General features: G+C 41.9%; 2 protein-coding genes across 4 annotated transcripts in view; one reads left to right on the top strand and one right to left on the bottom strand.

Moving 5' to 3' along the window:
• The window catches only part of fam184b (family with sequence similarity 184 member B), a 25,588-nt gene extending 3,802 nt beyond the window's left edge, over positions 1-21,786 (top strand). Inside the window, exons 2-18 of one of the 3 annotated variants that reach the window (XM_046046333.1) lie at positions 3,489-3,677; positions 7,010-7,687; positions 8,311-8,446; positions 8,920-9,071; positions 9,457-9,990; positions 10,833-10,940; positions 11,068-11,366; positions 12,211-12,355; positions 13,796-13,915; positions 14,159-14,291; positions 14,612-14,742; positions 15,097-15,212; positions 16,393-16,749; positions 16,876-16,990; positions 18,409-18,516; positions 19,787-20,184; positions 21,138-21,786. In XM_046046333.1, the coding sequence (XP_045902289.1) occupies positions 3,489-3,677; positions 7,010-7,687; positions 8,311-8,446; positions 8,920-9,071; positions 9,457-9,990; positions 10,833-10,940; positions 11,068-11,366; positions 12,211-12,355; positions 13,796-13,915; positions 14,159-14,291; positions 14,612-14,742; positions 15,097-15,212; positions 16,393-16,749; positions 16,876-16,990; positions 18,409-18,516; positions 19,787-20,184; positions 21,138-21,210 (3,792 nt within the window). In that variant the 3' untranslated portion in view covers positions 21,211-21,786. Of the gene's footprint in view, positions 1-3,488; positions 3,678-4,618; positions 4,797-7,009; positions 7,688-8,310; positions 8,447-8,919; positions 9,072-9,456; positions 9,991-10,832; positions 10,941-11,067; positions 11,367-12,210; positions 12,356-13,795; positions 13,916-14,158; positions 14,292-14,611; positions 14,743-15,096; positions 15,213-16,392; positions 16,750-16,875; positions 16,991-18,408; positions 18,517-19,786; positions 20,185-21,137 lie in introns of those variants that run through there. The other 2 variants (XM_046046335.1, XM_046046334.1) reach the window with 2 other exon arrangements.
• haspin (histone H3 associated protein kinase) overlaps positions 20,255-25,684 on the bottom strand; it is a 19,677-nt gene continuing 14,247 nt past the window's right edge. The window contains exons 15-16 of the mRNA XM_046046332.1: positions 25,563-25,665; positions 20,255-23,157 (exon numbers count right to left, since the gene is read on the bottom strand). Coding sequence (XP_045902288.1) covers positions 22,956-23,157; positions 25,563-25,665 — 305 coding nt within the window. The 3' untranslated portion in view covers positions 20,255-22,955. The remainder of the gene's footprint in view (positions 23,158-25,562; positions 25,666-25,684) is intronic.

Below are 25,684 nucleotides of genomic sequence, written 5' to 3'. Positions count from 1 at the left end.
TCTCTGTAGGAATTCTTTTCACAGTTACCAATTAAGTGTAGCAGTGTAAAGATGTGATTGTATTTAGATAAAGATAGAAAATGTTTCATTTATACATAAAGTGACGCCAAAATAATGACATGTCTGAGACAAGTGGTTCTCAACCTCTTTGACTACTTGTCAGGAAGTAATCATTTTATCTTCTCAGATTTTGTCATTTGAATGAGGTGTAAAAATGTAAAACCTTAGAACACTTCAGAAAAAGAAGCAAGAATTGAAAAATAAACTTAATTTTATGGTTTTTTAAATTGATTTCTATCTTGCAAGTCAACTAGTGTCCCCTTAGATTTACACCATATGGTCAAAAGTATGTTTGCACACTTGGTGTACTTACTGCGTAAAATTCAAGAATCAGTTTGTAAGATTTAGTGGTATCTAGTGGTGAGGGTTGTGAATTGCAACCAACTGTCGAGTCTATCACTGCCCCTTACCTTTTCAAAGAGCGTAGGATAGCTACTGTGGCTGAAACGGCACAAAAGGTGTCTCTTCTTATTAAGAAATTATATTTACTTAATTATTTAGTAAAACTATATGGCCAGTGACAGATAACAGGGAAAATATAAACCACATAAGACTGAAGGTTTATACAAACATTGACTGGGGAAATGCATTAATTCTGTCTGTCATTATGGACCCTCGCCAGAACTTGCGACAAAAAATAAAAATAAATAAATACTTTGATAGCGGTGCTGAAATAGACCTCAGTCATGACAGCAAAAGTAACTCACATAATCACTTCCTCTTTAGTGGTTTTGCCTCCAAAATAAAAGCGCGAGAAGCTTGTTTACTGCAATTCTCTATTTGGAGTTGAACTGAGCTTTTATTTTGAAAAATTCTGAACAACAAAAGAGTTTGCTGCCTGCTTGACACACCTCTGAAAGAGCCGTCAGAAAACGTTATTCCCCTAAATGTCCTCTGCCTGGAGATACTGGGGAATTGCAAAAGCGTCCATAGGTGGATGGATGTGGATCAAACACTGAAACAAAAACAGTGCAGCACATGCTGTAATGTGAAAAATATTCGCTGCAGAATCCATTTGTTGAAGAGGAAAAAAAAAAAATTTAAAAACTCACTCTACCTTTGGATTACAAGTCCTACGCCTTACCAACTGAGCTAACTGAACAACATGTTGATTCATGTCAATATTATATCTTATATTCTCATCCACCATCTAATGGTGGAAAATATTACTCCGATGCAAAACTTATTTGCATCGAAGAAAAGAGTTATGGATGTTATATTGCATTTCTGTCGATAGATGGTCAGAAATATTACACACTGAACCTTTAAGGGGAATCTTAATGCTATAGCATGAAATTATATTTAAGACAATAAAGTTTCCAACTTGTGACAACAGTTTTGGGACGGACCTTTCATCTTTCAAAATGCCAATGTAGAATAACTTGACTAGTCTTTGGGATGAGCTAGAACAGTGACTACAAGCCAGGCGTTGTAGTCGCAGTTGAAGTGAGGAGCACGGATGCTCTTATGGAAAGCCTTCCCATAAGAGTGGAAGCTGTTATAGCAGCAATATTAATGGCACATGGTTTTAGAATGAGATGTTCAACACATCACATATTGGTGAAATGTTTGGGTGTTCACATTTTGGCCATGTAGCGTATCTTGAGACCCCTTAGGGAGTCCCGACCTCCAGGTGTAGGAACCACTGGTTAAGATCTTAACAACTTCTGGAGACCCCTTGCCATGTTGTGCTCTCTCTCTCCCTCCTGCTATATTTTCCTCCTTGCTCTCGTTTTCAAACTGGCCAATGAGGACAGCCAAGAACAGCACGCACATACAGTCTCCTCAGAGCCTGCCCTCGTTTCAGAGTCACCTTCGTTCCTCTGAGTCATGAGTTATAGTTCATGAGCTAAAGTGCACTATGACGTGATTGAATAGAGTTAGAAACCGTCCCAAGTGTTTGACTGAGGAAGGTTTGTGACTAGAATTTGGGAAGATGCCTTATTCACCATCGATATCCATAGCTGAATTATAAGAAATACATCACAGACTAATGGAGAATGACAATATTGAGACCATGTAAATGTGTGTGTGTGCAAGAGAGAGGTGGTGGCATTCACACACACACACACACACACACACACACTGAGGGAATGTCCATCTGTGTGCTGTAGACAGAGAGGCGTCTGGATAAAATATGAGCCTGTGTGTCCCCTACATACACCCATGCACACGCACGCACGCACGCACGCACGCACGCACGCACGCACGCACGCACACGCGCCTCTGCAAGTGGGTAAGTGAGACATCAGAGTCAGTAGGAGCAGATGATGACACTGTAGACATGGCGTAGAGGGTAACGTGAATAGTGGGGCGAAACAGGCCATATTTCAGGTGTTAGTCACAGTCTATATTGGGAAGAGGGGGAGAGACGCCACACATGCTGGGAGGCATGAGAATCACTGCATGAAGCCGCAATGACTGGACTATATTAACTCACAGGACTTTGTTTACAGTTGATACACTCAGTGTTGTCAGTGTTGCTGTTTAGCGTTATTGTTTGGGCATTATTGTTTCCACGTCAGTCGGTGTCAGTTTGACATTTGTCATCATAAAGCTGCCAGCTCAAAATATTGGCTCCATAATGTCTGTGACGAGTATCAGTTTTCCTGCTGTTTGTGAATATAGAGGAAACAACCCCACTAGGTGAATCAGCTGAATCCTTGAGGATGTAAACTGTAACCAGGTCAGCTCAAATGAAATTGAATGTTTTTTTTTTCCCCCGAAGAAGACTTTGGTCAAGAAAGCAACACTGTGTTGAGCCACATAGAAGAAAAGAAAACAGAAAAAACAATAACTAAAATCAAAATATAAACCAGCATAAACTGTTTTATACTCAGTATGTGCTTATAAATCAAAAAAGGAGGCTTATATGCCAATTTTATTATTTTCTTATCGGAGGGAAAAAATCTATTACTGAGTCTGCAATGAAATCTTTCAACATCAGCTTAAATTGAACAATAACTGGCTGTTTCAGCTTTAAATTATTCTGCAGTTAGCAAAAACAGGAAAAAAACGCTAGACGAACACTTTTTCCTCAATTTCTTGACCCAAGGGACAAGAAAACTCTAAACCCTTTCAGCTTCTGTAAAAATAAAGATATACATGAAAAAAGGCCACCAGAGACTTGACAGATTAAAGAAAATACAAACCACAATGATGAACAAGAGTAATTAACACACAGACTGAAGGCATGTCAGTATGAGATATGACCATAATTTAAGTGTCTGTCAAGTGGATTGGTGGTGATCAGTTCTTGTTCAGCTGCAAAGAAAAAGCAAAGCACCAGTTCTTAAAAATTAGATGAGGAACAAGATACATTTCTAAAATACTTGTTTTGTTTTATTGTTTTTACAAAATTTGCATCTTTAAGGCAGAAATGTGAACTATCGTCAAATCTCTCCTTGCCTGTACCTGACACTCTCCAGGTGATTTATTCTCTGAACATGAAGAATGAGGAGCAGGAGGTGGCCCTGCAGGCCTTGAGCCATGCTCATCACGAGGAGCTGCACCGCATCCTGATGGAGACATGTCATGAAGGGGAGGGGTCAGCGCTGAGGACACGCCTCCTGGAGCTGCAGGAGTCTCTGGATGAGCAGCAGAGAGTTGGAGCCCAGGTGCGTGTGTTTGTGTGTGTGTTATGTGTGCATTCTTTCCCTCCTGATCATGAGATAAAACTGACCTCATTCAAGGGCATGTTGTATTGCTGTAAATTAATGTGTAAACTCCCAGCGGGACCAGCAAATCAAACCTGCCCCTCATGTGACCTACAACAATCAACCTCGTTCAGGTAGCCTGTTACTTCACCCATTCTAAGACCTCATGCCTAATTTACATGCTGTGCACTATAATAAAACATCAACAGGAATCATAAATAACACACAGATTTCTTGCAAGCTCTTTCGAAAAAGGATGCATTTTAACAACTAAAAAAAAGTATATGGACCATAAACTTTTATTTTGAAATATGTAGCCATGCTCGTCTGTCTGGTTTGTTTGTCATGATAGGTTTTCCTGTTTTAGCTCTGGGAGATTTTTTTTGCTGACGGTTCAGGAGCATGTTCTCACACGGGTGTAAACAGTAAACCTACCATCAATCACATCTACACAAAAGCATTTTAACAACTTCACCCTATAGGCACTGTTTTTGTGAAAGCGGGTGCAGGCACACCCTGAGTGTGTGGCCAAATGTATAAGCATAAGATGTATAAGCACAATGTCAGTGCGGTGCTGTCTGGGAAATGGGCTATAACAAGATGAATACATTGTTAGTAGGAGGAATACATGATGAGAATTGGACCAGAGTATCGCTGTAGTGCCACCTGTGGCGGTTTGGGGGGGGGGGCAACAGGGGCAAGTGCCCCTGTAACACAGACCTTGGACCCCCCTATGGCCCCCCGCTGAACGAAAAGTATATATAGCAGCCTCAATGAATTGGCGGCCGCTGGCCACATCCGCCCAGGCAACCTCCATGTGGCCCAGCTCATAATCTAATAGATATAACAAAAAAAGTAAGCTACATGTATAGTGAATGAAAGTCCCAAAAGAGTGAGCTATATCATTTCCTTATCATCATGGTTGAGTTTCACATGCGCTGTACTGATCACCGCCAGTCAAGGCTCAACATAACTGTCCGACCTGCAGCCTCTCCCGCTCCTCTGTGTCTGCAGAGCGCGCACACACATACGGATCGAAGTCAGCCGGCTGATCAGCGGACATTGACGACAACTACGCTGGTTAGTGTATGTATGTGGTGCAATAAAGACTTAGCCAATTCTTTACCAACACACCGTTTAATAAGCATAAACATGCAAAACACGATGTTTTAATCTGCCCAGTCACTCATCCACTGCAGCTGTGTTTTGGTTTTAGGCTACACAAGCACAGCGCTAGTTCAGATAATAGCTTATTGTTACAAACAAGCTAAAGTGAAAGCTCTCTGTCTTTAATAACTGTTCAGCTTAGTTTGCCACTTACATTAAAATATGACACATTATAAACTCAGTTGGTGGAAACAGACCAGCCCTCCGCTCTACCAGCAGCAGCAGAGGGAGGAGGAGGACAGGAGGGACTGAGCTGTTCATTCTTTCTAAACTTCACTCAGTATGTTGATGTGAGGAATAGGATTTTATTTTACTGACATGTTAGATTTGTTTCCAGTGAGCTATTAGTGACTTTGCTGTTGTAAATCATGTCGCTGCTCTAGAAACAACATTTAGTTAATAAAAAATGTTAAATTATTTTTTAAAATAAAATATGCAATTATTTAGTAATAAATAGGACCGATAAGAGCATCGATAAAGAACTGAACCAATAAGGATTACCAATACAAGTGTGTCAAGAAATCCTAATGATCCCAACTCGTGAGAAAATGTCCGGGCCATCTCTGTGTCCTGGTTTTAAAATCTGGCCCAATCGAATCTGTAATTGAATAGTCCTGGTCTGCATTGATCATAGTAATATATCTTCCTTGCAATGAAATTAAACTGTATGCAGCAGTGTGGACAATATTTTGTCCTTGTAATCCATGTTTCCATTGCATTGGTAGCCTTTGGAGATTGCTGGAAATTGAAAATTAACGAGTCCTCCTCCTTAAAGGGTAAATTATTATCATAACAATTTAATAATGCATTGCATTTAAACAGAACTTTTCATACATAAAAAACAGTAAAATAACAGTAGCCTACTGGTCCTACCAGGCTGGACACGCAGTCTGCCTAAATATGTATCCCCCTTTATAAAGCACAGATGATGGCCTACTATCAAGTATTTAATTTTGTGTATATTCACATCAGGACTAATAACAGGGTGAATATGGAGAAGTTTGTTGTTTCCTAACAAAAGTTATAGTGGGATACAAAATACAAACTGGGAAGTGTTGCATCAAAGAATATACTGTAGCATGAGCTAAAGTTAACAGGAATGTTTTTTTTTGTATACTTTAATTTAATAAAACTATAACTAAATTACTGAGAAGATCCTGTTACTGAAACAAATAACTAAGTTACTAAAACATTACATTACATACTAAACAAGACATTTAGAAAGCTTGAACATTGCCTTTGTCTCTTTTGTCCCGGATTGAATGGGCCCCTCTGACAAAACATCTGGCCCCAGCCTGGCCCCCTTAATAAAATTGGTCTAGAACCGCCACTGATGCAAATATTATGAGAATACAAACAGATTAAAACTAGACTGAGGAGTGGAACAGTCTGGTCTAATGCTGTGTTTACAGAAAGTAAGTAGGAAGTTTTTTCATAGTAGATCTGTTAAAATCATATATCAACACCCCTCAAACATTGTTTGAGTCAAAAGTTTAACCACCATTCATTCTGGATTAATATATTAATATACGTCTCGTAACAATATAATTTTGTTATAATTTCCAAGAAGTTTCCAAAGACAGTACTAGAAAAAGAAAGTCTTACTAACTAAAGATCCAATAGAGACATTGTTGAATTGGTACACGTCCAATTAAAATTCATTGCTGGTTTACTTGCTTATGAATCCTGGTTAGTTTTTGTGAGAAGCTGAATGAAGGTTTAGTATTTGGAAAAAGCTATTTATCCAACCTGCTGGATCTCAACAGTGCAGGCTGGTAATGATGTTTTGCACACTGAGCACTGAATGCTACAACAATGTATCTAATTGATCTTTATGGCTTTTTTTGCCCTTTTCAAATGTTTTGTTTACACACTATCCACACTGATAACTCCAGTGATCTCACCACAACCAAACACCTCTGAGATGAAATGGCACAGGATATATGTAGTATGAATGTGCCACCACAAAAAGTACATGAAATGCAGGATGTTATAATGTTAGCATGGAGCAAAGAGTCTGAAAGGTTTCTTCTCGGTGTCTTCTCGACAACTAAAGACGTATAACCAGTGGACAGTGAATTTCCATATAAGTGCAGCTTTAAACATGTTATCCTCTTTGCATCCAGGTGCAGGCAGACTTTGAGTGCTTCCGCCTCCAGGTGGGGGAGAGGGAGCGTGAAACTGAGGCGGAGCTGAGAAAAGAGTTTGAGGAGAGGCTGCAGGCTGCAGAGGAAGAGCTCCAAGAGGCCAAAGCCCAGATGAGCGATGCCCAGGAGGAGAGCCTGCGGTTGAGCAAAGAACTGGAGAAGACCAGGGAGCAGATCCAGGAGCTGGATGCCAAGTGTGAGGAGCTACGGAAAGCATCTGACGCGGAGAGGCAGAGCAAAGAGGAGCAGAGACAGAGAGAAGAAGATGTGAAAAAGAAAGGGGAGGAGGAGGAGAAACAAACACAGGAGCGACAGGACTCGGAAAGAGTAAAAGCACTATTAGAGGAGGTAAAGGCACTGAAGGAGGAGAGGGATCGAGCAGAGGAGGAGAGGAGGCGAGCAGTGAAAGAGGAGACAGAGCGGTGGAAGCAAAATATGAACGACCTCAACGAGGAGAAAGAGGAAATGAGGAGGATGATGGAGGCAGAGTGGAGGGAGGAGCGGCGGAGGTGGGAAGAAAGAGAAGAGGAGGAGAAGAAAGGAATGCACAGCGCTCTACGAGAAAGAGTGAAGAGGGCTGAAGCTGAGGTGGAAAGTCACCTGGAGAGGTTGGCTGAGAGCAAGAGAAACACCGTCAAACTGCAAGAGCGAATACAGGTACACGCACACACGCATGCACACTCACCCATAATATTTCCACTCAGACTACAACTGGACTCTGGATGCTGTGAAACGGGAGGCGAAAGGAAATTGAAATGTTGCAGCTTCCTGTCTCTGATGCACCCAGCTAATGATTGTGTTGATGGGAAAAGAGGGAGCGAGGTGGAAGCAGAGAGAGAGGAGCGAGAGAGGGGTGGGGGTCCTTGCTTGTCTAACCACAGGCTGCCCTCCCTGAGTGCTATTCCCACTGCCAACTATCTGCTAATGAGTAGTTTGAGCAGGATAGATTCGCTGCACCAGCTCTATTACCACCTTGTGGATGAGCATTAAGAAGCCCTACGAGAGCTGGCAGAGAGCTGACATAAGCCTTCACAGCAGGCCATTAAAGGCGCACAGCTGGGCAAGATAGCTCCCTGACTTACCACATTTCATCCCTTTGTTTTTCTTTTGCCCTCACTGTCTCTCTGACTTGTGTTCTTTCCTCCTTTCCTCCTCATCTTTTTTTTCTCTCTTTCCTATTCCCCCTGTGCTCTTTATCAACCCACAATACTCCTCTGCATTGCCCTCCTTACTTGGCCCTTGCGGCAAACTTTCGTCACGACCCTGGTGCCTCCCTACAGGACCTGGAGGAGGAGCTAGAGCTGGATCGGAGGCGTGTGTCAGAGGCCGAGGGTGTGGCTAAGCGGGCGGAGGAGGAGCTCACGGTCGCCAAAGAGAGGCTGCTGCTCCAGGAAGACGAGCTGCAGAGCAGAGCAGGTAGTCGGGTTCAGTCTGCCTCTCACCGTCTGTGTCCGCCTGTCCACCTGTCTTCTCACCTGTCTGCTGGAGAAAGCTCACTCATCGGTGAAAATCGGCTGAGCTCAGTGCATTACCATTATTCATTCTGACTCAGCGTTAATTAAGCTTTCGCCTCACGCCATTATAATGTATACAGAAAATGCAACAAAGGCACATTGTTCATCCTCCATGAAGGCAAACAGTTTCATCAAAATGTCATCATACCTAGTCAGCAAAAGACGCCCTGAATTTTATTTATTGCATGAGAATGATTTTTGTTTTAGGTCCTTCCTCATTCAGTATTGGTCTGCTGTTTTAGTCTATTCTGCTTCTATTATGCATAATCAATCAATAAACGCTCGAGCATGTTTGTGTGTGTGTGTGTGTGTGTGTGTGTGTGTGTGCTTGTGTTCACTATTTTGGTGTGTTCTCTTTGCGTCTGCGTGTACCAGAGGAGCTGCTGAACCGCGGCAGCTGTGAGGTGTGTGTGTGTACTGAAGTGGAGGAACTGAGGAACCAGGTGAGCCGTCTGCAGAGCAAGAACAGAGAGCTGGAGCTACAGAGCAGCGGCCGAAACAGCGACCACGCCCGGCAGATACGCCAGGTAAAACACACACAAAGTAAATAAAGTGCAGTTACATGGGCATATATGTTAAGTATTACTTTCAATGTCCACTTTATTAGGTACACCTGTGCAATCCAGTGCAATCCAGTAAAACCTTTTTGCCATAAAGTCTACTTTTATGATGCCTGTAAGTGGTACTGAACTGCATTTATAATGTAGTCCAGTACAACACCAGCTTTTACTATGACCTCAGTGCTAAAACATATAACTGAATTTACACATTTCCGATAATGTCACCAACAACAAGAACATTATAAACTTTCTAGAGGTAGAGTTTATGGCTGAGTCGTTGCATTGAATTGTATTATTGTTGCATATGTACCTAATAAAGTGGCCACTGAGTGTTTGTTGTGTGTGTTCACAGCACGCTGAGGCACTGTCCAGTTTGCGCTCTGAGATGGTGAGAGCCCAGACAGAGGAGCTGCGTCGCATCCAAAAACATGCGGACGATGAGAGGGACAAACTGCAGAAGGAGATAGAAAAAGAGAGAGAAACCTTACAGAAGGAAAGAGAAAGAGAAAAGGATCAGTTGGAGAAAGACAGAAACAGACTGCGCAGAGACAGAGAGGAGGAGAAGGGAGCGCTGGAAGAGATCAGAGAACGTCTGAGGAGAGAAAAGGAGGAAGAGGTGGACCGGCTGCGGAAGGAACTGGAGGTCGAGAGGGTTCGTGTTCGCTCGCAGTTGGACAAGAGCATTGAACAGGTCGAGGCGGAGAGAGCCAACGTGCAGCAGAAGCTGGAAGAGGAGAAGAAGAGATTGGTGGAGAAGGCTGAGGAAGACAGGAAACGGTTGAAGGAGCAAGTGCGGAAGGCAATAGAGGAGGTGATGAGGAGGCATGCAGCCGAACTTCACAGCGTCCAGGAAGCTCTGAGCTCAGAGAAGAAGACCAACCAAGAGGTCAGCATCTTTCTGCACACCAGGGGGGCTGAAGATTGATTGACTGGGAGAATGCTTTTACATGCATGATCTTAACTTGGCAACTCTAAAACATGCATTTAATAATCACTATCATATTTAAAAACTAAAGCTTGGATAGTTTTTCCCCTTTTCCTTCCCTGACAGCGCAGTAAGAGGCCAGGCTCTGTAGTGAAAGAGGACACAGTTTTTCCCCATAACGTGCACTTAAATCTGAATTTTAAAAATTGCCTGCGGCTCAGCTGTAGCTGCCAACTCATATAGGCTTATTTATCTTAGTTTCACTTTCAGACTTTGGATTTAATTATTTTGGATTCAAGGACGAACCGCCATGAGAAACAATTTTCCCTTTATCCTGTCACACAGCTGCAACATTAATAATTTCCCAGTTTTGAGCCTGTGTGGTGCACATGTGCTCTTGAAGAAAACTCTGTTAAGCATACACAGAAATCAGGATTCTCAAGCTGAGATCTAGCAATTCTGAAACAATTTCATGCAGCATAAATGTTTTTTTTGCCTCATCTGCTGTCCTGTTAATCATCTCGCGACCTCTTGAGGGGTCCCCACCCCCTGGTTAGGAATCACTTGTCTTAAAGAGCATGCGTAATGAATATTTTTTTGAACCCAGTGTAAATGTAGAAATATAAAGAGATTTTTATCACATAATTGCCTGCCCTTTGAGCCTTCTTATAATGTGCACAATGGTGACTAATTATTCATTAGGATTGAATAAGGAGATGATAGCATGGTTGGGTTACAGTGCTAAAAAGAAGATAAATTGTTAATGTTATAATGGTTTTGATGAGGATTCATTTAATTGGAAGGTGTGTGCACATTTGGAAGAAGAGAGGAGAACCGGGGAGGAGCTACGCAGCGGGCTGGAGAAGGAAATAGAGGAGCTGAGGACAAAACTGAGAGATACTACCAATGAGGTGAGAGGTGACATGAGACTAGTTGAGTGTGTATTTAAAATGTATATAAAACATATCAGATAAAACTATTTCTATTATCAGTTTTAAGACTATGTGAAGTGAAAGTGAAAAGTTTCTGCGCTCCCAGATCTGTAGGCTGGAGTCAGCCATCCAGCGGCAAGACAAGAAAGAAAAGGTGGCACCTGAAGCTGCGCACTCATGTGGACCACAGTGCTCTCGTCTGGAGGAAGAGCTTCATCACACTCGGAGTCGGCTGGCTCGGATGCAGGAGGAGGCGGATAGGCAGCGGGACAGGCAGCAGAGAGAGGTCGCGTCCCTGAGAGCTGACAAACACCGACTTGAGGAGAAAGTCCTGGAACAGAGCCGACTGAACACTGAGAGGAGCCTTCTAGATCAGAGCCAGCGGCATACAGAGGACCGGATCAGGTAGCAGAATAAACACCGGCCTAAGAACTGCTTAGGCTTACGTGACAAAGTCTTGATATCGCCTCCTGCCCTCCTGTTAAAAGTTCACTGGTGTAGAACAAAGTTGAGTTGAGCTGTGGCATCTTTTCCCCTCTCAAGTTCAATTCAGCTTCATTCAAATGAGCTTTATTGACATGTAATGTGTTTTACCAGAACAAAACATGACAAGGAATTAACTGCAGCATTAAAAAATTATACACGATGCTACAAATATCAGGAATCAATATCACAATCCAAATAAACATTAGCTGTAATGGTTTTCAGACAACCAATTAGCCTGTCCTGTCTCATCTAGTGATTCTACATATCTAGCAGCTTCTTTTTCATCATATACTGACTATGATTACTGTATATACACACACCAAAGACAGCAGATTACTTTTATTTAAAGTGTGTTAAATTACTCTTAAATAGCAGTTTACATGCAGTTTTCAATGACATTTTTATCGTTGAATAGAGAACAATAATGAGTCTAACAATAGTACCCCTCAACACTTTTCTGTTCTGGGGTCTTTTCCTTGCAAAGGCACACATTTACAAAACCTGTTAGCTAAAAGTATACAGGTTTCTGCTCCAGAAAGACAACCAGGGAATTGACACAGAAAACCAGGTTTGCACTGATATGGACATTTATGAAAAGTTATTAAGAAAAGTGAGAAATAATCAGGTTACCATCCTGTTAGAAGCACAAGCAAACAAGACACTGTAACACAATTACCCAGAAGAGTGTACAAGAAGACAGAAATAGTACATTTAGCATGTAGGTTCACTCTGCCTCACTTTTTGTTCTGCTGCATGCCTCCAGGGCAGAGTGTGAGGATCGCCTCAGAGCCGAATTCAGGATAGAGATGAATGCTGCTGTTGCTGAGAGTGAACAGAGATGGCAGAACAGAGAGCAGGAGCTGCAGACCCAGATATCTGAGCTGCAGAGGGAACTGAGCGAGGAGCAGGTGAGACTCCTTCACAAACTGCCAGTAATCGTCTGTAGTCAGTCAGCCACACTGATTTTCACTATAGGCGTCTAATTCTCATCAGACCGAATTGCCATTTAGTGTATTGTTCATATTTTTCTTGAGTTTCTAAAAAAAGAGATGGAGCTGAAGAGTTGATCTAGACTATCGAAAAGCATCAAAAGTCACTTCACCAAGTGAAAAATGGTATCCAGCTTAATGGACTTAACTACTCAAACATATTCAGATTACTGTCATATATAATGGAGAAAATCCTCACATTTCAGAAACTGGAAAAAAAAACAAATATTTGGCGCAAATGACATTTAGTTTATCACATTTCATTTGGGTTATAAGGTTATGTCTGACTTCACACGTTCACACAAAGGTGCAGTAAGCGATTCTGGACGAATCCAACCCCATGACAAAAATCATGATACGGAGCGAACAACGACACAGCAAGTAATTAACGTTAGCTCAGTTTTGGGTTAGCATACTGTTGTTACAGTTGCTGCTGCAGAGCTAACATGAAGCTTACATGCAGAGAGGACAAGACGGTCCCAGAGCCAGCACATCATTTGCAGACAGCAACATTCACAACTCTCCTGCTACTATAGCTAACATCACAACAACAGCATCTCTTGGTGAACTAGAAAGTAGGCTGAATGTCCGTGGGCAAGTCATTTAATGTAACCTGACACACACATCATGGCTGGAATAGTGCTCCGTGGCTCAGTGCGAACCACTTTCCTGTTTAAAGAGCCAGGGCTGTGTACAAACTTCTTGTTCAGCGCACACACAGAACTGACAGCTAATGGACCTTGAGGAAATATTCACTGAATTTGACAAAAATATGTATTTTGGATTAGAATCACCTACTCCACCTTTAAGGTCAGCTTACTAGTCATGATAAGTACTTCTCTGCCTACGAAAACAGCTGTATATGTAAATAACCTCTGTGGCTCTGAGGAAGCTTTGAGAAAATATCCCTGATGACGTCACGTGGGTGTCTCAGTTTTGGCTTGGAGGCTATTCATTTTAACAGAAAGCCTGCGTTACAAATGTGGTGCTTGAAAGATGAAGGTGTTTACCAGGCAGGAAGGGTGTAACTGCATACTTTATTATTATGTGGGATCCAGTGTTTTAGAAGCCACACTGAGACTTAAAATCTGTATATTTCATCCCCAACTTTATGTAAGTGCAATACAAAATTGCTGGAATACTCTTTTAATTAGTCCAGTAAGCCTGTTTTTGACTGCACAATGAAGCCTGTGTTTTATTTGTTTATTTTAAGAAAGCTGTGTGCGTCTGCAAATTCTTAAACAAAAGCGGCATCTCCATTTAATTCAACGTCTGTTGCAAATTCATCATCTCATGATTACTTTTTATGGTGCAAAGGGCACTTAATATCTTTGTGTTTGCGATTTCTCATCGATGCAGGCAGCGAAAAAGAAGGCGGGCCAGGGAGATGACTGTCATGGCAACACCGAAATTGACAGGCTGAGGAAAGAGGTCCAAGACACCAAGGAGATAAACAAGAAACTGAGGGAGTTGCTGCAGGTACAAACATTTTCAAAAAATCATATGTACTCTCTTTCATAGCTTTTCTCTGTGATGAATAATTAAGCAGCACTGATGAAAGCGCTGCTGTGAGGAGGCAGCGTAATGTTACTCTATGAGTGTGAGCATTTATCTGTGGAACATATACACAGTTAAGTACAGTAGCCTATACATGTAGTGTGAAGACAGGTTTGTGCAGCTGTTGTAAAAGGTTGTGAATACATGTGTGTTAATGTGTTGGAGGAGCCCCAAACTCAGTCTTCAGCTGAGGAGAGACACAGTCACGCCATGGCTCTGCAGGCATTAGAGAGACAGGCGAAAGAAGATGTGCTGTCTGAAAGGAACAGGCTACAGACAATGCACCACCTGGAGCTAGGTATCGCACACATGTACACATGTACCACATTCAGGCATGAGCATTAGCATAAGCACACGCAGACGGTAACACATTCTGTATAAGACGTACACAGCAGCATGGACAAATGAGCAAGTGCGCGTGCACACACACACACACACACACACACACACACACACACACACAGACAGATATACACATTGAGATTATAAATTCAACAGTGAAGTTGCGATTGCCATGGTTACACTTCACCATGGCAACAGCAGAAGGGTACCTGTAACAGTGGGCCAAATTGATTTTGTTTTTTGTCCATGGTCGTGTGTGTATGTGTGTGATATCAGATAAGCAGCGTGCAGAATTGACCCAGCAGCACACAGAGTGGAGCCGACAGATGACCCAGCGACACATGCAGCAGATAGAAGATCTACAGGCTCAACTACAGGCACACACACAGATGATGGCTCTGCAACAGGTAAAACACACACGCACACACATAAATCCCACTGGGATGAGTGTGAACAAGCAGACACACACAAACACACACAAACACACACACCTACCAGCCTCTTCGTCTGTACTTGTCTTTTACTTACATAATCACTCTTTGACACACACAAGCAAACACATATACACATATGTGTACACATAAGCAAATCACAGCCATTTTATATCTGATAACTGATATCATTAATGGTTATTAAGTCAACACAGCATATTTATGTGTCTATTTTAAACTATTTTAAAAACTGAACTTTGAATCTGAGAATGAATGCAGATATTGATTAATGTGTATCTACTGTATGCATGCTTGTGTGTGTGTGTGAAGGATCTGAAGCAGCAGAACCAGTATCAGGTGTTTGAACGACAGCTGGATGAGAGTCGATGTGCCATGCTGGAGCTGCAGAGAGAAAATGCAGCACTGAAGAAGCAATTAAAGGAAAGGTAATGCAAGACGTGGGCCCATGTGTAGTTATTTCAACATTATTGATATCCTTCAGGGTTGCAGCTAATGATTATTTTCATCATCGGTTATTCTGCTGACACATTTTCTCAAGTAAATGTCAGAAAATATTGAAAAATCATCAGTGTCCCATAGCCACATTTATTTCATCCAGTCAACAGTCCAAAACCAAAGATTCGGTATATATCATATATGACAAAGGAAAGCATAAAAGTAGTTGCTAATTAATTGTCTGTTGATTTATTACTCAGTTAATCCATACCCAATTGGAATCAGTTAAAGGAATAGGTTGACATTTTGGAAATACTCTTATTCCCTTTTTGGTGAAAGTTAGATGAGAAGATCAGTACCACTCTACTGCCTGTATGGTAAATATGAAACTACAACCAGCAGCCGGTTAGCTTAGCTTAGCACAAAGACTGGAAATAGAGGGAAACGTCTAGCCTGGCTCTGTAAAAATGTATCAAAATACACCTACCGGCACCTCTGAAGCGCGCTAATTTACACATTATGGCTGGGCCCTGTACATAACTGCAGTAAATATGTGATAAATGTGTTAATTAGTGAGCTTCAGAGGTGCTAACTAAGAGTTACTGTTAACTGTCTCCTGGCTGTCGCTTCATATTTAGTGTACAACTTACTTCTCATCTAACTACACACAAAAAGCAAATATCCAAAATTGTGAACTATTCCATAAAGACAGAAGAGGGAAAAAAAGACAACACACTTCGAAAAACTGTGTGAAATTTGATTTAGTTTAATTGTTATCCCTGCCTACTATATACTAATGTATTGACTAAAGATGTAGGATAATATTCGACTGAAGAAAGTGTTTTTTTATCTGGTAAAATATGTCTAAAAGGTTGTACAAATCTAGGTTACAGGTTTATAATAAATAGTGTATACATATATAGACTGTAGATGACACAGATATATGCACTTCTTTTTGAGCTTTATTACTTATTGGTATATATGAAACTAGAGCCACTACAGTAGATCCTACACAGTAGTGTAAACAGGTCAAATTTGCGTCAGTGAAGATTCAGCCATTTTCCGGATCCCTGATGTCTTGCTTAGTAGACCAAATGCAAACAGTTACTGTTTGCAATGTATTATAGCCATTAATTCCATTCTTCTGTTGTATCTACTGCCCCTCCCAAGGTCAGTGCGGGAGAATCCTGAAGCTGAAGAGAAAGAAGAGGAAAGCACAGAATTGCAGAAGAAAAAAGACGCCCAGCTGGAAGAAGAAGCACAACGTCTGAAGGAGGAAGTGGAGAAACTGAGGGTAGAGATGGAGAAACTGGAGGAGTCACAGAAGCACTGGGAGGAGAGGAAAGAGGAGGATGTAAAGGAAGAGGAGGTGGACGAGGAGAAGAAGAAGGAACGGGAGGAAGAGAAGAGAAGGGAGGAGGTGGAGGAGATCCGGAGGGAGCACAAGAGGGAGATGCAGAGTTTGGTGTCTGAATACAGCATCGCCCAGACACACCTGCAGGCTCGCATAGTAGCCTTGGAGAATGAGTGAGTAGAGGAAAAGACTTGGATATACAGCAGTTTAAAATGAATATAGTCTGCCCGAAACGCTGACGAAAATCAGGACAGGTATGAGAGAAAAGGCGTATGTTTGTGTATATGATTTAACTGCAGGCTGCGCGAGCGGGAAGAGCGGTGCAGGAGGAGGGAACCTCGATGTGACGACCAGCAGTTGGGGAGACTTCAGGAGAGACTGTCTGAGAGAGACCAGCTCATTAAACGATTAGTGGTGAGAGCGCACACACATACACTGCTCGTCTGATTGCTTCAGAAGTTGCTTTATTCATCTTGTCAACAAATCCTGAAAAAGACCAAAACTAACTGATAGTTTGTGTAGTCAAAGTCTGATATCTCTTATTCCTCTGTGCCATAGAGGCACACAGAGACCTCTCTTGTTGTCCAAAAACTATTAAAAACACATCTGTGAGCCACACAACGTTCCTACATGAAATTGGGTACTGTAGTTTATTTTTAGTCAATCCTGCATATGTGGTCCTACTGCTGAAAATACTCACTAGAGCACCAAATCTGTGGTTACAAATAGTCCTTTACAAATGTACTATTTACTCTTGTTTTAGCTACAGTATGTTTGCTAAAAACTACAGTGCCCAGCTGTTTTTAGAAATTATGTAGTGTTTTAAAAATAAAAGAAATATATTTGTGACCTGTTGTTAAAGATTCACATATTCAGTTGGAACAAATGGGCTTGGTGCTGAATGCCACAGACAGACTGTGGTAGAGGGACCAAAGCACTTACTTTTATTGGATTTGTTGTCGATGGGAAAAACAAAACGCAGACCATCTCCTTTCAATCATGGACTAAATGATTCTGACCATGCCCTCACAGGCCATTCATGATATTTGAGCTTAACAGTTCATGCTCGACTTTGGAAACAGAACAATCTCTGCTCAAGGTCCACTTACTCGCTTGTGCAGCTTTCGACCATATCGACCAGAGCCTTTAATCTGAACACCTCTAGGATGGGGTGTCCTGATGGCCGTGTCCATGGTGGTTAGGATGCATACCACGGTACTGCAGTGTCTCGGGTTGATTCCCTCCAGGGAGTTTTGTTGTTTGTTGTTGGAACTTCTCTCTCTCCCCCATGTATACTGTCTGTATTTTATCCGTTTCAATCCAATGAAGGCAAAAAAAACAAAAAATAACAATCATGGAGCTACTTCAGATCAGAGTGTTATGGTCAAAAACTCACAAACGAGCTAGTAGGTTGAACAAAGATTTAGAACTGTACTAAATCGGCAATACAAGCTATGTTCAAATTAGGAAAAACTGCTATCAGGGTGCAAAATGAGCTGACAGGTTGAATTTGAGACATTCTTGGGGCCCAAATAACTGAGTTGTGACCAAGAGTTAATGTAAAATGTGTTGCTTTAAAAAGCATTTTTCAAAAAATGCAATGAGCACTCAATTCATAACAGTATCTTTATTAATCATCTGTGGTCATATATGCGTAGGAGTAAAATAAAAATTAGTAGTGTCCTCAGCCAGAGTGCCGTGTCTGCCATCTGTGTGGCATGAGGCAGCTCAGCAAACACGTACACCCTCCAGACACAACGCTGATACAACAGCAACAACACCAACTGTGAATAAGGCCAATGAAAGTCCTTCCTCGTCCTCCTTCCCTCCAGGAAGAGAGGCATCAGCTGCAGCTTCACCCTCCTGTTGCCGGGGACAACAGCACCCTCAGGCTTCGTGACAGCAAGTCCCGCCCCGGGAGCGTCACGCCAACCATGAGGGTGAGTTTGTCTGTTCCGCTCATGCACATAATGTATTCATCAAAACAAGCCTCCTTCCAGCCAGAAGTGCTCAGTGGGCTGGAGCCAACTTCTCACTCGTCAGATCCCCGGTCTGTCGTAGAGACCCCTCCGTGTGTCACGCTGCTTTTAATTACATTCAGTTTGGCCAGTGCAGATTGTATGGAGAATAAAAAATGTGGTTCCTACAAGATAAAATAAGTTTAAGGATGTGATCTTGAAGCATATATTTGACGTTGGACATTGAAAGTAACTTGAAGTTTATTGGTTTTCATATGTAGATATAAAATCTGCAGATTTTATATGAGCCTATATGATCATAGTCTGAGGCTGCAACTAAGCGCAGGATCCAGTGTTCATTAACATGCCTACATTCAGTCATTTTGGTGTCAGTTATGGACGAGTGATCACAGACCATCTGGGCTGGTAAATCTAAGCATTAATAAGTACTGAGACTGTTGTTACAGTATATGCCTAAAAACTTTGCTTCCAAATAAGCGTGATTTAAAGTTGTGCAAAAAAACATGGTTTTAGAAGTTTCCTTGAACCTTTTGATAACTTCTCATGAATTCAAGCTGAACCACGGCTACTGTTCTCCATGAAGGTCAGTACAAACACTTTACAGCATACAGTGGGAGACCGTTTGATCATGATGTAAAGTATTTTTGGCATTGAGCAGGCCGTCTTCTTCCACTGTAACACCCAGGCAGGTATATCACATAGCACAGAAAACGTTAAAGAACAAGGCTGGTGATTTAAGACAGGTCACCGATATTTAGTTCATTTTTTAATTAATTTCTTTAAACAGCGGGGCACCTCAGATTTTAGAAAACGTTGCTCAAACAGGAGTAAATGGTGCATTTGTTTGGGACTATTTTCAGCTGCGAGTTAATATGCATTTTGTGCTGTAGTTTACGGAAACAGGACAGTATATGCGAGACTGACGCAGAACAAACAGTGCCCGTGTTCATCATAATGAAGGAACATGTCACCCAGTGCAACTTACTGATGTGCTTTTAATCGTTTTGGGCAACAAACAAACAAAAGAAAAATATCCATCAGCAGCCTTATATTTTGAATAAATACGCCTCGGAGTCTTTGACCTGCCAGGCTTAATCTAAGTGGAAAAATAACAGTTATTTCATCATATTGATTTTGATTTATGCCATCATTAAACTAAACGGACAAAACTTGAATGCACAGATTCATTTTGTAACACTAACATATGAACTATGCTGGTTTTTACCAACAGAGGAAACACGTAGAGTCTCCAACTCGTGTCACCAGCATCCCCAGCACCGGTACTTACGACAGGAGCCTCTTCCTACCCCACTCCTCCTCATCGTCTTCCTCCTCATCCTCCACCCATCAGCACTCTTCCTCGACCCTCCCCCACCAGTCCACCTCCCACCCTCAGACCTCCCCCCACTACTCCACCTCCTCTCTTCCGCACAAGCACACGTCCCTCTCCCTCAGCCAACAGTCCTCCCCCTCCGTCCCTCGCTCCACCAGATCCCGGACCTCCTGCATCCCTCCCACCCCAGCGCCCACCGCCCCGCTCCCCGTCTGCCCCTCGCCACAGATGGGCATCCGCTACGTGTCGCCCTCCTGCCAGGAGCCACACGCGCACCTGCAGGCCCAGTCAATCAGGTATGGACCTTTTAATTTCTTGGCTGAGATGCAACAAATCTAAAAGGAAGGGAACGGGAAAGCAGCCCACTCACAACTCAGATTCATTTATTTCAACTCATGAAGAGTTTAGCATTTCAGCAACTGCCTTCAGAATAAGACACCAGTCACCTGAAACTAACATGTCCACATAATCAAGAAGTCCACAAGTACAAACCAGGAAAATACAGTTAAAGGAGAAAACAATCTTACATTCAAGTCAGAAAAAGAAACCACAAAAAGTAGTTTATCTACACAATTCAATAACAAAAGGTCAAATTAAGAAAGGAAAATTATTTCTAAATATCTTTTTTAAAGTCGCTGTATGAAAAATACAGCAAGAAAGGAGAAAGTCACCCCAAAAAACTATACAGGCTGTTTTTTCAACACTTAATCCATGTATGTGATTCATGACCACGCGTGTGTACATACTGTATCAGTATATCTGTATTTACAGACCAATCACACATAATGACCTCCTGCTGCTCATAACATACAGTAAGTCTCCCTTTCAGTCAGCTCTGATCTGTCGAGGAATCCACTTTATGGACTCCACTGTGTGTTGTGACACCTTTGTATCAGAACCAGCATCAACTTTTGTTTTTAACAATTTGACCTGCTGTACAGTAGCTCGTCTGTTGGACTGGACCACACGGCCCCGCCTTCACTTCTCACATGCATCAATGAGCCTTGGCTGCCCATTGGACAACTTTTGACCTGTTTTGACCACTACAGACCGGGAACACCCTGGCCTCAGACTGTGGTGTCTTCCTTGTGATCAAATCGAATGTCAAAAATTGAAATCAGTGCATTTGAGTGGTTGGTGTGCGTTTTCCCCTCAGTTTTAAAAAGAAGCACAATGCTCTGAACCTCAGCATAGTGATATACTAATTCTGATTTTTATGAAGTCTACATGTGTTTCTTCTGTTTTTTAGGGGCCCATATCTGGAGCAGAGGGGGACAGAGGGGCTAAAACAGGAGTGGTTCACCAAATACTTCTCCTTCTGAGCACACACACAAACAAACAAACAAACACACACACACACACGCACAGCAGCTGCAAGTACATTTCCTCATATACAGTTCATTGCTTCTTATACACATCCGTTTGCTTCCTACTAACACAAAACACACACACAAAAACAAACATAACCACATCAACAGACATATGGGCTCATCACCAGCAAGGCCATCTCAAACATTGCCTCAAAGCTCAACCAAAAAGTGCTTCTCAAACACATGCCTGACCTCTTCTCAGAACATAGGCCTGCCGGATCTTGTTTGTATAGTTTGGAATGTGTCCATATCTTTTTATTCATTTATTTTTTATTTAAAGCGGTCTTCCTTTTTTTAAATGCAACCTTTGCTCTGATCTCATCACACGGTTATACCAGGCAAATGTACATTTCTTAAAAATCAACAACCAAGTGTCTCTTCGAGTATGGAAGCATTCGACGTATTCAATCAAGATCCTCGACAAAATGGACACACGCGACTCACCATACCAAAATGAAGCTTGTTTCAATGCAAAAATGTATGATAATCTTAAAGAACAAATTGAATAAAATATTTTCTTTTTGTTAAGCGCTTCTTTGTACACTGGTGTTACAAATTACAGAATATATAATTTTATAATGCTTTGTAAATTTTCTTTAACATTGAATGACTTTCCAAAGAAATATTCTGACTTCTCGGGACCGACCCCATCTGAAGGTTGTAAATAATGAAATTAGAAAAACTTAAAATAATTGTGTATGTAGTAAATCAACACAAACAACCCTCCTTTGCCTCACAGTGGTTTGGTCCACTGCCTGCTTTTACATCAAAGATCGAATCTCTTCAGTAGTTGTGGAACTCCAGTAACGTTAAGCAGGCTGGGCAGGCTATTTTATTCACTTTAAACATCAGATAAATTATTCTTTTCTCTTCAATACAGATGATACTGAGTCATTAATAATTGAGTCAAGTTGGGTTTTGCTCAATAATGGTAAGTGGCAGATAAGTGGGCTTACTGCAGTTGAAGATATAAGTAAGAGACATCCTGTGTCCCAGACCTAAAATACTATGTGGAGGACGCAAGATAATTTAATAATTATACTATAACCGCAGGGTGAACCTATTTAAACAACTTTTGTTTTGTGTTACTGGCCAGATAAAAAGACAGAGAAAAGGAAAATGGATATAAGATAATTTCAGTGCACCAAAACGCCAAGTAAGTGCAAAAGGTCCCAATGTTAAGGCGATTCAGTAACATCATGGTCTCCATGCAACACCAATAGTAGTAAGGCTTTCCTGTGTGTACACATATCCTAAACAAGTACTCCTGCTGACAGAAAATAATTTTTTTAAATTTTACTTTTCTTTTGTTGAGAAATACCTCTAAAAACACTTCACATTAAATATCATTTCATTTTATCATGATTTTATATCACAATATTGATACATTTTGAGATAGCGCATTTTGTGATAAAATCAATTAAGAGACTGTTGTTGGACCTAATCAGTTATACAAATATGTAGCCAATGCAAGGACAGACATAAGTAAGCTTCATTAGGAAATTTTAAAGACACTATTTTAAAATAGTCTTTTTAATAATCTTTTCAAACGACATCTGAAAACACTGTACATTAAGTGACCAAGAGATCAATAACTGGTCTTAAATTGTCAGAGGTCAAGAAAGGATGTCGGGCAGACTGATGACTAAAGAAGACCTTCATACTAAAACAGTCTGAGTGTGTTCAGTGCTCACATGCTACTGAAACATGGGGCAGTTTTGCAGCGCCTCAGTGGCAGAGCTGTACTGGAGGACGTTGTCATGGAAACGAGTCAGCTCCTCTCGCATGTACTTGGCGCCCCTCCCTCCTGAGCCCCGGTACTTCATGGACAGCAGCTTGGAGCACAGGTAGTGGAGCCACAGCACGTTGGTATGGGGGTGGTAGCTACTCCAGTTGTTTCTGTCAGGAAAGAAAAAGCAGCTTGGCATTAACCCTGAGATGTACCCAGTACCCAGCCACAGCCTGTTCACCCTGCTGGCGCCTCACAACAGATAAAGTATCTGCAGTCGTACAATCAGACTTCAGAGCAGCTTCATCTCTTATCCAGAAAGTCCACTGACTCTGGCTGTGTCTCCTTGCTGCTGCTTACAGTTTGGTTCCATCCTCTGCCCAGCGTCAACTTCCACTAGAAGCTCTCAGATGCATTTCAGGAGCAGAGCACATTGTGGGTTGTTTTTAATTTATCATTTTTGTGCTTCTACTATGCCTAACGTTACCGCCAACGGCTCTCTGCAACCAGTTTTTTGTTCCGTTATCTGCATGGCTGCATATCCCACGGGGAGCATTTCAGAATCTGAATGTTTAGATATTGTTGATTTGGTAATTAGGGCTTGCTTTTTGTGCATCTAATATGATCAAGTAGGCTATGTAGTTAAAAGGTAAATCTTTTGCCTATTTTAACGATCGGAAGATCTGCACGGGGTATTTTATTTTTTAGAGTGAACGGATTCTCTATGCCGTTCTGTGTCTGACTGATTTCAGTCAAAAAAAACCATAGGCTACCTGCTGTGTACTGTCTGTGGAGCGGAGCGCCGCTTTTGGGACTCTCTGCGGCCGTGTCTGGTGGACTCACAATGACTAGAATGGCCGCAATTAGCTCCGGGAGCCGCGGTGCAGCCATAACTAGGGCTGCAGCTAACGTTGAGTATTCGAAGCTGCTGAACGATTCATCGATGCGTCGTTTAGGGAGGACTTTTGCTTGGCGGCAGTGGCGCCCCTGCCCCCCGTACCAGGATCAGCTGTGCACGTTTACAGGTTATAGATATTTATTAAGCCTTTCGGAAATTCATAGTGTGACATACAGCAAACATCAGACCAAAAACCAGACAGCTGCTTTACAAACACAAACATCACCCGAGTGCAATACAAGTTATACAACAGGCTCGTGCAGACTACACGACTTTCAGCGTCGGCCGATGGCCATGCGGTTCACACTACACAACTTGCTGTCATGTGACGGGGATCTTAAAGTCGTTGTGGCATTCACACTACATGTGACAGGGTGTCACACACTACACGAGCTGACTGCAGCTGTGTCACCCGACTCTGCTCTCCAAACCACGTTTAGTCAAGAAAACACACATGAAATGTGAAACGGGAAATGAGCGATCCTGCACACGAAACAGCTGTTGTTTGTTATTATAAAGATAACAGTTATAAAGACAAAGAATCTGGCTGAAAGGATGGATTAGCACAGGCAGGTAGCAGGGATTGTCTGAGCTACAGAGAGAGCTGGAGGTGAGTTAAAAGGTGCAGCTCCCCGACACCCAGTTAACTCATGACTGTGAGGTTACAACTCACGGCCCAAAAAGGAGAACAACAAACGCACGTGTGCACACTTTCAGCTGAGGACTGCGGCTTACTTTGGTTAGCCTTCAACTCAGCAATCAATCATGATTTCAGTTAAATGCTAAAGTTACTGTTACCTTGTCTGTGGTCCGCTGGCAGAACACCGGCTTCTTTCTGGTCAGCTGCCGTCGTTCTGTTGCCGAGGCGACATTAGTTTCGTTTTACGGTGGATGGACGGTAACATTACAGAGTTGTTGTTTTCTTTAGCTTGAAATAATCCCATACTTTGGACACTTTCTTTGTCTCTTGCTATTTTCTCTCTCTTCCTCCACTTTGCAAACAGCTCCATCATAATCATGTCGTGTTCACAGCGTAAGCGCAAAAGTAATAAATGTCCCTGCAAAACACTGTGCTGTATAGATAAATGGATTAAACGAAGCATTGATGCAAAGAATTTGTGTCAAAGCATTTTATTAATCGATTTAATCTATGAATCGTTTCAGCCCTAGCCATAACGCCACACAGGCGGACTCAGTGGACTTTGCGTGTTAGACCCCTTAATTCATCCTCAGCACTCCACCATGTAAAATTGTTTTATTTATATGACTTGTTTTATTATTCACCCAGATACTGTATATAATTTTATATATAACGTTTGTTTTTGTAAGCAGCATTAAGTGAACTACAACTTGATTTCAATATACAACCCTGTGTTGTAAAATGATAAATAAATCTTCCTAGCAGTTTAATATTTTAAATGAGCAGGATTATCCACAAGATACCACAATCATAAATGTTCAATAAACATAAATGCTCCTGCCTTTGGTATTTCTAACTTATCTGCTGACTTGGATTTCTAATTGACATTGAGTCATCCATGTCAAATCAATAAGTCGTCCTATGCTGTCTCTTTTATCCTATCCATTACAGGATATAGTTCTTTTTATAGGTGCTCCATGTGACACCTTTACCGCACAGAGAAACACCAGTTACATCGACACATAAATGACACTGACCCATTTTCCTGTCTCATCATTCTGTAGATATCAAACTGGTAATCCCCCTGGCCCATGAAAAGCTCCTCATCCTTCGAGATATCGCAGGACACTGTCAGATCATCTGGAGGGAACAAAACACG

Source organism: Micropterus dolomieu, linkage group LG04 (genome assembly GCF_021292245.1).
Source record: "Micropterus dolomieu isolate WLL.071019.BEF.003 ecotype Adirondacks linkage group LG04, ASM2129224v1, whole genome shotgun sequence".
Taxonomy (NCBI): Eukaryota; Metazoa; Chordata; class Actinopteri; order Centrarchiformes; family Centrarchidae; genus Micropterus; species Micropterus dolomieu.
This window is presented reverse-complemented; position numbering and strand designations above follow the sequence as displayed.